At 49.7% G+C, this 14,935-nt stretch overlaps 1 protein-coding gene across 3 annotated transcripts in view; it reads right to left on the bottom strand.

Moving 5' to 3' along the window:
* The window catches only part of MVB12B (multivesicular body subunit 12B), a 180,900-nt gene that overhangs the window by 96,384 nt on the left and 69,581 nt on the right, over positions 1–14,935 (bottom strand). For all 3 annotated transcript variants that reach the window (XM_036854445.1, XM_036854446.1, XM_036854447.1), the window contains one exon: positions 12,714–12,836. In XM_036854445.1, coding sequence (XP_036710340.1) covers positions 12,714–12,836 — 123 coding nt within the window. The remainder of the gene's footprint in view (positions 1–12,713; positions 12,837–14,935) is intronic.

Here is a 14,935-nt window from a genome sequence, read left to right as displayed (position 1 = left end):
GATATAACTTACTCAAGGTATCACTGCTTGTGAGTGGTATCAAGAAGGCCAAGTTACTCATTACACACACACACACACACACACACACACCCCTACCTTGTACTCTCCAAAAGTGACAAAGAAAACACTTAACAGTCAATAAAAATGTATTTAAAGCTGTATTTTGGATATTCCTCATCGTGCAAATAAATTGGAGGGAGAGGGCAACCAAACCCAGGCCTCCTCAAGCAGCATTCGAAAATTCACCTCTCAGATTCAAAATGCACCACTGAGCTCCCCAGGCTGGGACATCACAATGACGCTGTGTCCAGCTGCTCCGGAGACGGGTGAGGGCATGGGCAGCAAAGCTCAAGCAAACAGCCTTGGACTGCAAACTTGACACCTGGTGCTGCCGCCCCGACCCTGCACGAGGGAGCCTTGCCGAGGCAGTCACTGCACACCGCCACTGGTGGCCGGGCGGGCTGGCCGCGGTCAGTAACAGCACAAGAAGACGTGAATTTGGTTTTCTTTTCTTCCAAAATGGCAATGGCTCAACAGTAGCATTTATAACTACCTATCAGTTTGGACAAGAGATTACATTTCCTTAAGGTCCTCTTTCTCACTGTATGAAAAGACTTTCATTGACATTTCACGGGTGCCATGTGATTCTGAGTGACCAAAAGTAACACATTTTCCCATGCAATCTCCCCCAAGACCCACAGGATGGGGCCAAAGGCTGGCTGTGCACACTGCGCTTGGCCATGGCGGGTTCAGAGATCTTTCTGCTTCCAGACTCCACCGAGGTGCTGAGAATGAGGGGCGTCCTGATGGTTTCCGACTAGCAATTTTCTTTTAGAAGCTCACGATGGGTTCAATTACCCTCCTGTGGACGTGGCCAGAGCTCCATATGCAGCGGCCACTCTCGGCAGGAAGCGGATTACGGGATGGAAGGGAAGAGCCGGCCGCGCAGCCCCGCGCTCGGCCCCCTGCCCAGCGGGCGGGCTGCAGGAGACCCAGGATCCAACAGCCCTGCTCCGAGCCTGTTCCTTGCGGGAGCAAGTGGCGTCGGGAACTTTGAAACTTTCCTTTGTATATCACATTAATCCATACAAGAAAATCTCTTTTAATGAGGAGTGATGTAGTTACAAACTCTCCAGAGCCATAATTAGAGCAAACTAATTGAAGTTGTGTTTTGACACACTTTCCAAATTCACGGGTGCCGGATGACATATTCACAACACTGCTGCCGCACAACCATGGCGACGGCAAAATCATTAGGCTAATAACGCTTATTTGCATTCTTCTCACGCCGGCAGCTCTCCCTTAAATACTGTTTCTACTACTGCTCCTTTACTGTAAGTTTCCACTGAAAGATATTAACAGTAATTATTAGTACTTCAGTGGAATTTTAACGTTAAAGAATCGTTACCTGCATTAACATACATCGAATGCCAATTCTTTTCCGTAACCACCGTTGGAAGGTTGGGGGTATCTTCCTCCACCCCTCACCCCACAACCTGATGGCGACACAGTTTCAGAGCTTCACTTGGGACAACCACTCCCAGCCTTCCCCCGGTGGGATCTGAAGTCCGGGCTCCTGAACTATTCTGTTTCAAATGTTTGACGAGGAAAATCTTTTTTTTTTTTTAAAAGTACGTTAACATGAAATAGCTCAGGAGAAATTTTTTCGGAGCAGTTAAAAAAAAAATCAACTATTTACAACACGGTCTTTGGTAATAATACTAATGAATTCCAGGAGGACGTGCTTTAACCACTCTGTCACCACCCTTTCAGTGATGAAAGACAGACTTGGAATAACCAGAACGTGAGAAAGGCCAGCGCGGGCGGGGCAGGTCTGATCTGTCAATAGGGAGGCCCTGTTTGCCACCAACAAGGCCAATTTTTTGGATGCTTAACTCACTCACACACAGAGAGGAAGACTTGACAGTTCTGAATAATGGTTATTAATGACTCCCTCCTCTAAAGTGACAAATTACTTGTGAAATTTAGAACCGGAGAGGTATGAAGAGTGAAGGGAGCATGCCAGGAAATGCCAGCAGAACGGAGTTCCTGCTTACTCCACGGCGGGGAAGGGCTGGGCCCTGGAAGACAACTCGGATCAAGGGCCCACCTCTCTGGGCATCTGGTGGCTCTGCCAGGGCCGTGAGCACAGCCATCCCCGCCTGCACCTCGTGTCAGTGGCCAGTGTCTCACCTCCCAGGTGCACCGTGACGGGGAGGTGAGACACTGGTTCCAGCCCTGCTCTCCCCATGTGCCAGCCTCAACCATTCACTGCCAACAGCCCCTTGCTAGATACTTAGGGTTGGGCTAGACAGTCACTCAGATTCTGGGCTTCTATAAATAACTTGGGATCAAGAAAAACCACCACCATGTCATTTACTTTTCAAAATTCAAGAGAAAGTGGGGGCATAGGATGACACTGTCTTAACTAAACATGGGCACTTGTGTAGAATTTCAAACTACAGTATTCAAATATGTATTTCAGGATAGATGTCTAATCTCAACCAGGGAAGATTTAATTGAGTGAAGAAAATGCTTTCTTAGAAAAATGTCAGAGCCTATACTGCTTTAACGCTTGGGAGCTTTCGGTTTCTTGAACTACCATTCTTGGACCACTCTGCTATTTTTCAAGTCGCTGATTACTCATAAAACGAAAAAGGGGAAAAAAAAAAAGGGAAACTAATTTTCATAGCTGCAGCAACATTCCAAATCATGGTATTTATTCACTACATATAAGTTTTACTACACTTGAACCCTGAAATGCCGAAACACCTACCTCCATTATAAAAGAAATGAAGAAAAAAGCCAAGCCTGGCTGAGGGCACCGCACTTCCATTGCAGATGATCTAGTCTCATCTTATAAACTGAAGTATTTAAAGAGTCTCTAAACCTCACTGACCCTGCTTTTAAAAACAAGGAACATATGGGCACTGCTAGCTTTTCATCTTCTTCCAGCCTACTAAAATACCCGCTTCTCCAAAATTCAAGAGTAGCGAGGCTGCCAAACCCAGATTCATGAAAGGCCCCGTGCGTGAGAGCACAGGGCAGGCAGGAAGCAGCCTGGGCAGAAAACAAACCCCAACAAAGACCCAAGGCACATTCTTCCCCTTCTTGCCCAATCAATCTCCAGAGCTCTGGAAAACAATTTGTTTAGCAAAATGAAGCAATGACTAATTAGGAGGTGGAATGTGGGTCCTGGTCTGGAAGCGTTTACGGCTGGGTTTGGTCCCGGGGGAGGCCGTACCACTGGGTGCAGGGGACACTGAGGTGGAGGGTCCTAAATTCAGGAAGCCCTGAAGCTCCTTGAAGACAGGGGGAACAGGATGGTGGGGCCTGGGCTCCGATCCTGGCCCTTGGGTAAGTCACCGTCTCTCCAAGCTTCGGGTTTCTCATTTCTTAAAATGAGGACACGATTATTCACCTTACTGCATGGTTGTAAAGATTAAAACGATATACATGAAGTGTTTACACAATGCCTGGCACAAGACGCTCAAAAAATTGTAGCTGAAATAATGATGATGGTGATGATTGTATTTATTCTGATAATTATTAATATTATTATTCAACTGGAAACAAAACATCTGCTGCTCAAGAAGGAAGTTCAAGTTGAATGCTACCCTACCCACAGGCAAAAGTCCCACCTAAATAAATCCAAAAGGCCTTTGAAAAGTTACTGCAAGCAAAGGATTCTATTAAATATCCAAATTAATAACGGAAACCCTGCCTTGAAACAGAACAGCATGGGCGGGGGGCAGGGGGAGCGGTGTGCACGCAGAGGTGGTAAAATACCAGGAAATTTCACTTAACACTCATTTTTACTTTGTTTGGAGGCTAGATTTACACTGAGAGATCCAGGTGAAATATTCCATAGAGCCACCTGCAAACAGACTATCAGCTTCCACTCTGATAAAAGGTAAAATATCCTCCTCTAAATGGTCTGGTTCACAAAACCGACCCTGAAGTGAACTGATAAATCTGTTCTGACACATGGAAAACTATTTTCATAATCCTGAAAAAGGCCTTTCTCCAACCCCCTGAGCTCAAACCCACTGTGCAAAGAGCCCTTGCACATTTGAGAACCAGGCATAGGAGGGAATCATTTCACATTTATAAAGCTGCTCTCTGGGACAACAACAAGCCCACATAACCATCATAACCACCAAGAAAAACAAGACACTCACAGTCACAAAAATTACAAAGATAACACATTTACAAGCAGCATATACCTTGTCAAAAATCTGATGCGTGAGACTGAAAGCAGGGAAGGCCAGCTCCGAGGTGGGAGCCGTACTGACTCCTACCTAATTGTTCGTTAAATAGAAGCTCTGACTTCCCAAGAAGCCATATTAAAAATTAATATCAAAAATAATATCGCTCAGCCTAAACTCATCATTCATATCTAACAATACCAAACTGCATTCTAATGAAATTTCACCTTCAAAATAACTCTGACACCAAAACTAAGTTTGATACCGTTACAAAAGCAATGCGGGCTTTGTGGCCCACGCATTTTAAAGATATTCAAATAACCTTGCTCTGTAGGTCTCTCTCACACCACTCTCATGATCACCAGAATAAATCAAACTGCTCGCAATCTTGTGTAATCGCGGGCTTGGAAGCCGGTCGAGGGGACCCTCTGGTGTATGGCCCCCACAGGTTCTCCTCAGGCAGCAACCACAACTCAAGCGGACTGGCCCCCCAGCTCCCGCCCGCACGGCAGGCTCTGGGAAGTCCTTCTCTCCAGCGCCGGTCGGGAGCCTGGAGAAGCTGCGCGTGAAGAGGGCTGGGACACCTGGGGCTGCACCCAACCACCGCTCCGCTCCCCAGCGAAATGCTTCACACCAGCGAACCTGTGACCACGAGCATCAGGGCACAGGGACAGTCTGCAAGCCAGGGGAAGCTCATCCGTTTGGGTTAAAATCCCAGCTCTGACACTTAGTAGTTGTGTGACCTTGGGAAAGGAATTTAAACTTCCTTGATTTCAGTTTCCTCACCTTGAAAAGGAGGAAAAAATAGTATCCGACTCACAGATCTGTTATGAGGATTAAATGAGCTTTTCTTTGTAAAGTACTTGAATAGTGCCTGACACCCAGTAAATAAGTCTCGTCTGGTTGGTTGGTTGCATGGATGGATAGATGGAAGGAGAGATGTATCAATATACGACACTTGGTCCTATGTGTCTAAATCAGCTCACTGTATGCATTCAATTCATATTTTCTGAGTGCCGCCACGTGCCAGGCACCTGGAGTTCAAAGGTCCCTACCACTTTGGAGCCACACATTTTTCACTGAATACTTACTGTATCAAATGAGATGATGCAGCTCAAAGTACCTGGTAAATTTTGATACACAGGGATGCAACATTATCATCATTATTTTTGTGACTAGCCTTTTCTGAGGCTTTGAAGGAGAGAAAGGAAACATGAGAACCCCCGTCATCAGTAAGGCAGCAAATCTATTCATAAGACCAAACGTAAATAAACTCGGCAATGACAGGGAAACGTGAAATGCCAGACTGTACGGTGCAGGCAACCGGAGGAGAGGAAGGCGGAAAGCGACGTGGCCAGGCTTTCCAGAAGAGGTGAGGGCGAGGCGAGGGCTGGAGGGTGGACAGGACCCGTCCTCGGCACTCTGGAGCCCAGCCTGCGTCTTTCAGGGGGGCAGCGGCTCACAGCAACGGCCCGAGCAGAGATGGATCTGGGATGAGGACAGCGTGCCCAGGCGCCGAGAGGAGACTGGCCTGATTCGAGCGAGATGATATGGGAGGCCTGCCAGGCAATAGGAAACCAGCGAAGGCTCCGGACAGGTAAAAGAGCACGTGCATGCTTGAGAACCCCAACAGGATGGCAGGCAACCCAGGACTTCAAAGTTCCAGACAAAGAATGTAAGCGTGGGCTATTTAAATGAAATAATACCGAGCCCCAGGAGCCTCTAATCTAACTTTGATTTCGTGTTCTGGTCCCGCCCCTCCAGCAGGTTCTTCTTTGGGACACCCCTGGTGGCTGATGCTTTCAGTTGGAGCGCGTGGAGGGTACCACGAGCGGAGTGAGGATGATTCCCGCGCTCCCTGTGCCGGAACAGCAAAGCTGTGTTACCGTCTCCATCTTCAAAGGAGGGTCATAGCAGGAAGGATACGAACACGTGTGTCCTATCTTCAGAGTTAAACAAAAATGCGTGTGGTGTTCGCATGAACAGAAAGTAAGTCTACTTCTCCTAAGTAAAGCCAGACCCGCAGTTGTGCCTGGCCACGGCCTGCAGAGGGGCAAGGTCCTGCAGGCCCTCCCTGGGCTCACGTACCCCCAAACTGTCTCTTGCGACTGTGGAGCTCAAAATCCATGTCATAAATTGTTTACTATGGGGGGAAAAAAAAGAATCACTGGAATCAGCTCTTGGGCTTGCCTTCTAATCTTACCTTGACGTGGGACACATATAACCCTTCTCATAAATGATGAACCCTTATTAAACAACAGCTTTCAACTCTAAAATAAATTCCCTCCAATCCTCTGGGCCGAGCCTTCTCCTACTAAAACCTATAAAAGAGGAAAAACTGCTGGGCCTCCTCATAGGCAAATGCCCCCGCTCCAAGCCAGCCGCCCCTCAGGGAGGGGCAGACACCTCGGCAGGAAAGGGAGAACAGCCTCCCTGATCTGTGCAACTCCAGGCCTCCCGTTCAAGTCCTGCCACAACAGGGCGGGTGACAGATGTCGTCTGTGGTTCAAAGAGCATCTTATGACTGAACACTGACAGAAGGCAGCCCGAGCACTTCAGGCCGTCAGCTCAGACGACAGGACTGCAGCCGGTTAGCAAAGGCTCCGTCCCCACTGCCGGCTTATTCCGTGGGTGGATCAAGTGGCCCCGTGGATCCCACACCCGCGGGAAGGTGGGGTCGGGGGGCCAGGACGGAGCACGGCAGCCCACAGGCTCCTGACAACGGATGTGACAGGGATGAGCCCGGACGTGCGTGGCCTGAATGCTAGATCACCGCGGAGGGATGTTGCCTCTCCTTTAGGAAGAGCTATTAACCTTTCAGATGACAGCCCCGGGACGGGAGTGACGAAACGATTTCTGAGGTCAGCAAGGATCTCTGTTCTCAGAACCTGACATCGACGTGCAAAAGTTGTGACTGAATCCTGGTGTCCCTGAGTGGAAGACTAAATGCACGTGACAGATCTTCTGCCATCAAAATGCCCCATTTCCCAGAGTATCTGTCACAGATTGATAACATCCACGCAAAAAGTTAAGTACAATTATGTCTGTCACTAAGAAACATACTTCGGAACCTGTGACTGACAACTTGCTGGAAGCTGACAAATCACCGGAAGATTCCTGAACAACTCAGAGCAGTGCCGCGCGCCTTATAAGGGAAGCTCAGCCCCAGCGGACACGGGGAGAGGCTCCCGGGAGGCTGCGCCCTGTGTCTCTGGGAGGGAAGATGACATTTTCTCCTGGGGGGACAGTGTCGGTGAAGGGTCACCGGAGGAGCCCGTGGCCTGAGGTCTGGGGGGCAGATTTCAGGACCCCAGGCCAGCGGGAAGGGCAGAGTGGCGCTGCCGGAGCCATGGGGCCCCGCCCAGCCCTTGTCCGCAGAGCCGTGAAGTGCCCGGACATCCCAGCACTCCGGGGTGCAGACTACTGGCTTCAGCTGGACTCGAGAGCGAGCTCCTGCCTGCCCACGCTGGGACGAGCCACGGGCCGCAGCGCCTGGGCCTCTGGGCCTCCGTCTCGGGAGGGCGCCACAGTGGCCACCCTGCAGGCTCTGAGCTCTGTCCTGATACCGGCTCCAGTGCGTGGGAGGAGGCCCGGCTGCAGGTCGGAGGATGAGGAAACGCCGACAGCGGCGCGAGCAGACCTGGGTGACAGGTGCCCGCTGGAGCTCCCCGAGTCAGCCGGGGCAAGGTGTCTGCGGCCCTAACGTGCAGGTCTGCTAAATCTGTATTTCTGAGGGTGGGGCTAGGGAATATGATGCATTTCAAGACCCACTGAAGGTCTGAAAACCCAAACACTGTTTGAATACTGCCAGCAATTGGGTGCACATGACCTCGCAAGCCGGCTTCTTCAATGCCATGGGGTTTTTTTTTTACCCTTGGGAAGTTCTCTTTATTAATTTTTTAAAATGTTAAGCCCAAACCTACCTCCTTATAACTTCATCCCACCTGATCTAATTTTGCCTTCAGGGGCTCCCAATGCCCCAGCCCTACCTGGAAGCACTTCTACTTTCCCTTCTACACGGTGACCATTTAGACATTTGAAGCCAGCTGCCTTGTCTTGACTCCAATCAAAACTCAGCGATTCCTCACACTCAAGCTCAATGCTCGAGTCAGGTAACTTTGACAAGGTGGTGCGTGGCAGTGGACGTGACCCTCCTGATGTCCTGACAGGTGCAGGACACCGGGTCAGGGGGCGTGCCCCACTGCGCACGCCAGGCTGCACTCGAGGCACCCAAGCTCGTGCCCAGCCTGGCTACTTCACACGGACCGCTGCTAAGCCACATCTCCTCAATTTGGTGCCCGAGCAGTTGACTTTTTGAACCCTGGGGGGCCCTGTCCATTTTCGCCCATCACCTTTCATCCCCCGGTAGCGGCAGGGTGTTCTGGCTGTAGAGGCGATGCGGAGTATTGATTCTGTCACTCAGCACATCAGCTCTCCCTAATGACTCTGTGTCATCTGCACATTTGACATGCATGCCTCTGATGTCTTTATCAAGCCACGGGTTCTGCTGTTCGGCAAGCCGGGGGGCAGCAGCCCCCCAGGGCCCCTCGTGGGAAGGCACAGAACCGTTCACTCAGCCACACTCTGGGGCTACTGGTACTCCATCAACCGCGAGCCCACCTGCCTCCCCGAGCTTTTCTGGACCTCGGTTCCAGCAGAAGCTGAACCTCCTCTTCCCCGCAGAATCATATGTGAGAGCCGGTGTGTGGGGGAGGAGCGGGGGCTGCTCTGGCTGAAGGGGGAAGGTGCTTCCTCTGTCTGCACGTGCCCCAAGGCAGCAGCAAAGAAGCAACCGGAAAAGCCCAAATCCAGGGACCCCAAAGTTTGCTCACACACACCAGGCCGACTTGCAAAGCTGAGGCCAGCCCGGGAGAGAGGTGGGGACGTGGGATCACGACCGATGCCCAAGGCCAGGCCCACCCTGCTGATCAATGTGTGTGAAGCAGACGGCAGAGGATGGGGCAGCGCTGGGGCCCAGGGAGAAAACGGAGGCTCCAGGCTCCCGGAAGAAGTGGCATGCCCTTCTTCACGCGGGAAAAACTGTCAAGAAATGAGCGCAGAGATGTTGTGTATGTGTGATGAAGACTCGCTGGGTGAGGAAGAGGAGCTCTGCCAACACATCTTATCCTGCCTTTGGCCGTGAACTTCGACCACTGTGTCCCATTCGCCGGATACAGGCCAAGGGGACTGCCCATCCTGAAAGGACAACGCCACATCTGGCCCCGCGACTAGCATTCTCTGCAGTAACAGGGAGGAAAGGAGGCAGGAGGTGCTCGTTCTGAGGGGCAGTCTCGGCCTCTGGAAAGGGAAGGCGGCTCTGCCAGGACCACGAGGGCCTCAGGTGATGACCCACCATCAGAAACTCCACCAGCTGCCCCTTTTGTCTGACATAAGCTGGGGATGACAGCTCTCCAAAAAATGGCAGGAAATTCTTTGATATATGAGTGACAACAAAAGAAATGTAGGCAGCGAACACGTTTTTAGCTTTTGAGACAGAAGCTCTGGCTCAAGAAGGCAACAAGGTCGGCTACTGGCCCTCCCTGACTCCCCTCCTTCCCCCGGGGATTGGCTGGGAAAACGGCCCGCTGCCCGCGGGGGAACCGGCCTGCCTGTCCTCCAGGTTCCTCCAAATCTGGTCAGTAGAGGGCGCTGCGTCACCGCACTCTCTCTCCAGCCTGGGCTTTGCAACTTGATCCCTGTGTCCACACAAAGACCACAGCTGAGGTATTTCTTATGCTTGTGGTTTAATAGTACAGAAGAAAGCAGCAGCAAAAACAAACTTGCTATTTTATGATATGATATCACCTATGTAAAAAGTACACAGAAAAATGACTTGAAAGAAATATAGCCAAAGGTTATGAGCCTTTGCTCACTGGAGATGGAATTTGTTTTTTTCATTATTTTCTATATTCTGTCAGTTTTCTACAAGCTTGTATTCCTCTCATAATCAGAAAAACCTGAGGAGTCTTCAGGGACTCAGGAGCTGTCTGCGGGTGGGAGTGGAGAGGCTGCAGCCCAGGGTCTGAGGCTGTTGGAGAAGCATTTGTTGCAAAACTGAATATATGCCTGCACCTGGGCTGAGCTCTGGGCAATAAAAGGCACTAGACACAGTCCCTGCCTTTAAGGAGTTTACAACACGGGTGAAGGTATAACGGCTGAGAAGCGCTCTGAGGGGAGAGCCTGGCACAGGCACAGGGCACTCAGGGAAGGCTTCCTGGGAGAGGCGGCATTTGTGCTAACATCTGAGGTAGGGGATGGGAGACACACCTGACGCACAGGTGTCCACATGAGCAAAGGCACAGAAGTACAAAACAGGAAGGGGAAAAGAGGCTATTGGTTCAAAGTTTGAGGCGTGGGGATGAGAGTGAGAAGACTAGTCCTGGGATCCAGACCTGGAGGCCTCCATCCTACAGGCCCACTGCGGACCCCCAGCGGAAACAAAAGCCTCATCCACAGCTCACCGCCAGAGAGAAAGCTGTTAGTTTCCTCTGCTGGACAGATTACAGGGATCCGAAGCCTCGCGGAATAGCATACACATCATTTCATAAATCTTCAGTGGAAAATTTGAAAAGTCAGCATTTCATTTCTTATCAAAGATGCACGACAGGAGAACAATACGAAAACTGAAGAACATGAAAAAAACCCTGATGAATTAGGGGGCTCATGTAGGTGTACAGGCCACCTGTGAATTACTGCATAGTGAGAGGAGAGCTTGGGACAGACAAGTGGTTTTCACTGAGAAGCATTAATGTAACATTCAGTTATCCTACTGCATACTGGCTGACTTAACTCAGTCAAATTAGAATACATTTTATATTGACTATTTTGACATTTGCTTTATTTGGCAAGTAAAACAAAACTGATCCAATTTCCTTGCAGCCAGTGTAAACCATAAACTGTACAACAAGAGATTATAAAATACATAAGCCTCATAAGGCTTGTTCCCACGCACTCTCTCCAGTTCTGCGTGGCTCTCTGTGGCCTGTGTTCTCGGGTCCCCTGGCTTCAGTTCCTAGAGCCCGTGCGCCCACGCTGACCGGCTAGCTTCTGGGGAGATCGCTCTTCCTGCCTTAACTGGAGAATCAGAGCTCTTCCTTTATCTCACAGAAAGTCAAAACCTGCCCTGAGGTGGTGCCTATTCCTAGGCCCTTCCAGACCGTATGATGTCAACAGGGAGCAGCTGGAACCTCTCCAAGGCGATGGGCCTGAGCTGACCCTGAGCACACGTGACGGGAATCGCAGCCTTGACGGTGCCCTGGGCAGTGAGAAAGGAACTCCAAAGTGCTGAACTGAGCTGTGCGAGCCTTGTACTCCTAAACCAAAGACGCGCAACTCTGGGAAGCTCATCAGCTAGTCATATCTCTTCACACCAAAGTGAAACTGAAAACTGTCAATACTCCTCAAGTTTCAGGCGATGGCAGGGGTAGATATGATTAAGTACCGCTCTTGGTTTGTGAGACCGTCGAGAGTGAGAAAGGCCAGACTGTCTTCTGGAGAACACCCCGAAGGACAGGCCCCGAGCTGCTGGCTCACGACCGCGCGTTCGTCCGAGGCAGCGGGAAGCCCAGCCGAGGAACAGGACGCAAGGGACCGCCTATACCACCCCCTCCCCTGACTCCCGGGGGCAGGGTGTGGACCGTGGGGCGTGGGGAGGGGGAAGCACGCAGTAATGGTTTTGTCCTGTTCCTGATCGATTTTGCTCATCTTGAACTGCCCACATGGAAGCTCTGAGATCCGTCCTCATTTATGTTACGTCCATCTCCAAATGGCACCACCTCACCACTTCTTACTGGTTTTATTTACTTTGGTAATTCCTTTCTCAAGCTTAGTCTATCATTGCTGTTTGTTCCCTATCCTCAAGTAATTTACTGCTAATGACGCAGAGGTTTTTGATCGGACAGAAGGTGTTGAGACCACTACTGCCTCTGCTCCAACGGAAATCAGGTAAAATCAGGTGCAGAGACCAGTCTGCTCACCCAAGTTTCTTTGTGGAAACAACTATTAAAACTAACAGCCCCTGAAAAACTTCTCACTATTCTCTCCTACCCAAAGTACCTATCTCTTAGTTTGTAGCTCTTTGGGAACAGGAACAATGTGGAAATGAACAATATTACTTACCAACCCTCCTGGAGTTGAAAGAGTTGCTGGCCAAGGCAGAGAAGGAATTCCACCTTTTACGGCCAGCACTCCCGGCAGCGTGGCTACAAGTCATGTGTCTGTGTGCGACTATGAGCTCTTTAGAATAACAAGCCCATTTTAAGTTGCATATTCTGCTATTTTAGAAGCCTGCAGAATAGGTACAATAGAATACAGAATGGCTTTTACGTTCATGTAATGCAAAGATTTCTAACTGGCTTTGTAAAATCTCCTCTAAAGGTATATCGCTTCTGCAATGTTTCTGCAGATACCAAACGGAGGGGTTCTAAGATGTTACGCAGTGGGACCCAAGACCACATGACTCTGTGACATGCATAACAGAACAAGATGCCACTGACAGGGCCTCACCTGGGAAGGTTGGGGGCTGGGGTGGAAGCAGCTGATGACTGAGAAGGCGTCGTGGGTTGAGATGAGTCATGATTTCTTGGTACTCTGCCCATTCGATACCAGATCCCCATGCTGTTCAACTCCCTTTAGGAGAAAAGAGAACTCTTCATGGCACTGTTTAACATAAAATCACCTGAGCTACAAAGCAAACCAACTCATTTAAGAGAATCATAGCCTCAGACGCCAGGGAATCGATGCTCGCCCATGAAGGTGGGTTACGTCACCTCCCTTTGTGCTCTGGGCTTCACAGTTCAAAGCCTAATGTGATGGCAACTGTCCCAACTCAGCAGGCCCGTCTGACATGGCCATCTTCTTCCCCCACCCCTGGGCCTCCTGCCTTCCTACTATATGCTATCAACATTTTCCTTGGTTCTCGGTCTGCAAAACTCTTTGTGTTCTGCCATTTCATTGTGGGTGTTTGTGCAATCATCCGCTTCAAGTTCTTTGTGTTGCTGGGGCGAGACAGATAGGGCACTGGGCTGACACGTGTGCCTGGTGTTTAACTATGGGGAGAACTAGCCCCACCCAGCTCCATGCCGTGCCGCCCCCCCACCTCCAGGATAAAGCTTCTCACTGCCTGGTGTCACCTGTAGTCAGCCTCATTCTCAGGGTCAGTCTGGGAGACATCTTCACAGAGCCCGAGGCATGTGCCCCATGAACCACCACAACTAAGGGTGGTGACAACAGGGCCCGATGGATGCCACGTCAGGGTTCCTGTTACTTGATCTGCACACACCCCCGCAGCCCGGCCCCATGCCCCACGGTCACAAGTGTTTGTGAGACAGGCATACTCGCAGGAACTGTAACGGGATTATTTTAGCCACATCAACGTCCAACTGCTCAGCTGCCCCACAGAACTACACATTGGGATGTAGAGGAAGATCATCTCTCCAAAAAAATGAGAACAGATTTGTTCAGAGGATTCTTCTGGTAGCCTCTCAGTACACTGCAGAACTATTCTGAACCACAGCCGTGTCTTATCAGATGGTTGATTCCAATCAGCTGCACTGATTTTGCCACCTCCCGGTATCAGGCCACAGTCAGGCCTTGGAGGACCTGTTCCCAGTCTGACAACCCCAGACCTTTGCAAAGTAACCTGTGGAACTGTGCCCACTTTTAAGAAGAAGTGACAGAGTTCTGAACACTGAATTCTCTTTCCTTAAAAATAACACTGGAATTGTCTTCCTCTGGAAAAGAATTTTTGCCCCAAGATGAAACAAAAATATACTTTATTTAGCAATCTTTTCAAAATGATATAAAAAAGGATTCTAGTTTTGATTACCAAGACATATATGGTAAGAATCTATTCTTTAGAATTGTTTAAATTGGTTAAAAATTGAATCTTTTAAAGTAGCATAGTGTGTAATTTTAAAGAACTGAATACACATAGCAACTGAATATACATAATACATGTAGTAATTATTAAACTGTTGGTTTCTACTATTTGTATGTAAATGGCTGTTTCTAAGATACCTGAAGTATGGTTATTTTCTTACCTATTTTCTACTTCCATAATCCTGTTTCTATAATGACTTTAAACCATGTTGCAAAACAGGATTTTTGAGTGTGTAGAAAGGGTATGATCATAGAGTCCTTTTTTAAAATAATTAATTAATTAATTAATTTATGGCTGCGTTGGGTCTTTGTTGCTGCGCACGGGCTTTCTCTAGTTGCAGCGAGCGGGGGCTACTCTTCGTTGCTGTGCACGGGCTTCTCATTGAGGTGGCTTCTCTTGCTGCAAAGCATGGGTTCTAGGTGCCCGGGCTTCAGCAGTTGTGGCTCGGAGGCTCTAGAGCACAGGTTCAGTAGTTGTGGCACACGAGCTTAGTTGCTCCGCGGCATGTGGGATCTTCCTGGACCAGGGCTTGAACCCTTGTCCCCTGCATTGGCAGGCGGATTCTTAACCTCTGCGCCACCAGGGAAGCCTGAGTCCTTCTTAAGGACCACAAAATCTTGAGACAGAGAATCAGATTCCATAGCTGAAGAGTCCAAACAAGCTATCGTGCACCAAGATGAAAATAACCTCTACTTCTGTGACACCCACTCCCCATGTGCTTCAAACAAACACCGCAGCTCTGTCTCTCTCTCTCTATCACCCAGTCCGTGAGCAGCCTTCAAGGAAAGGCCGTGGCTTTTCGAGTGAAGAGGAGGGTCTGGGCTCAAATGAGCAAGATCCAGGAGGC

This window comes from Balaenoptera musculus, chromosome 6 (assembly GCF_009873245.2).
Source record: "Balaenoptera musculus isolate JJ_BM4_2016_0621 chromosome 6, mBalMus1.pri.v3, whole genome shotgun sequence".
In the NCBI taxonomy this organism is placed as follows: domain Eukaryota; kingdom Metazoa; phylum Chordata; class Mammalia; order Artiodactyla; family Balaenopteridae; genus Balaenoptera; species Balaenoptera musculus.
The sequence above is the reverse complement of the archived record's forward strand: the minus strand, read 5'-3'. Positions and strand labels throughout refer to the sequence as shown.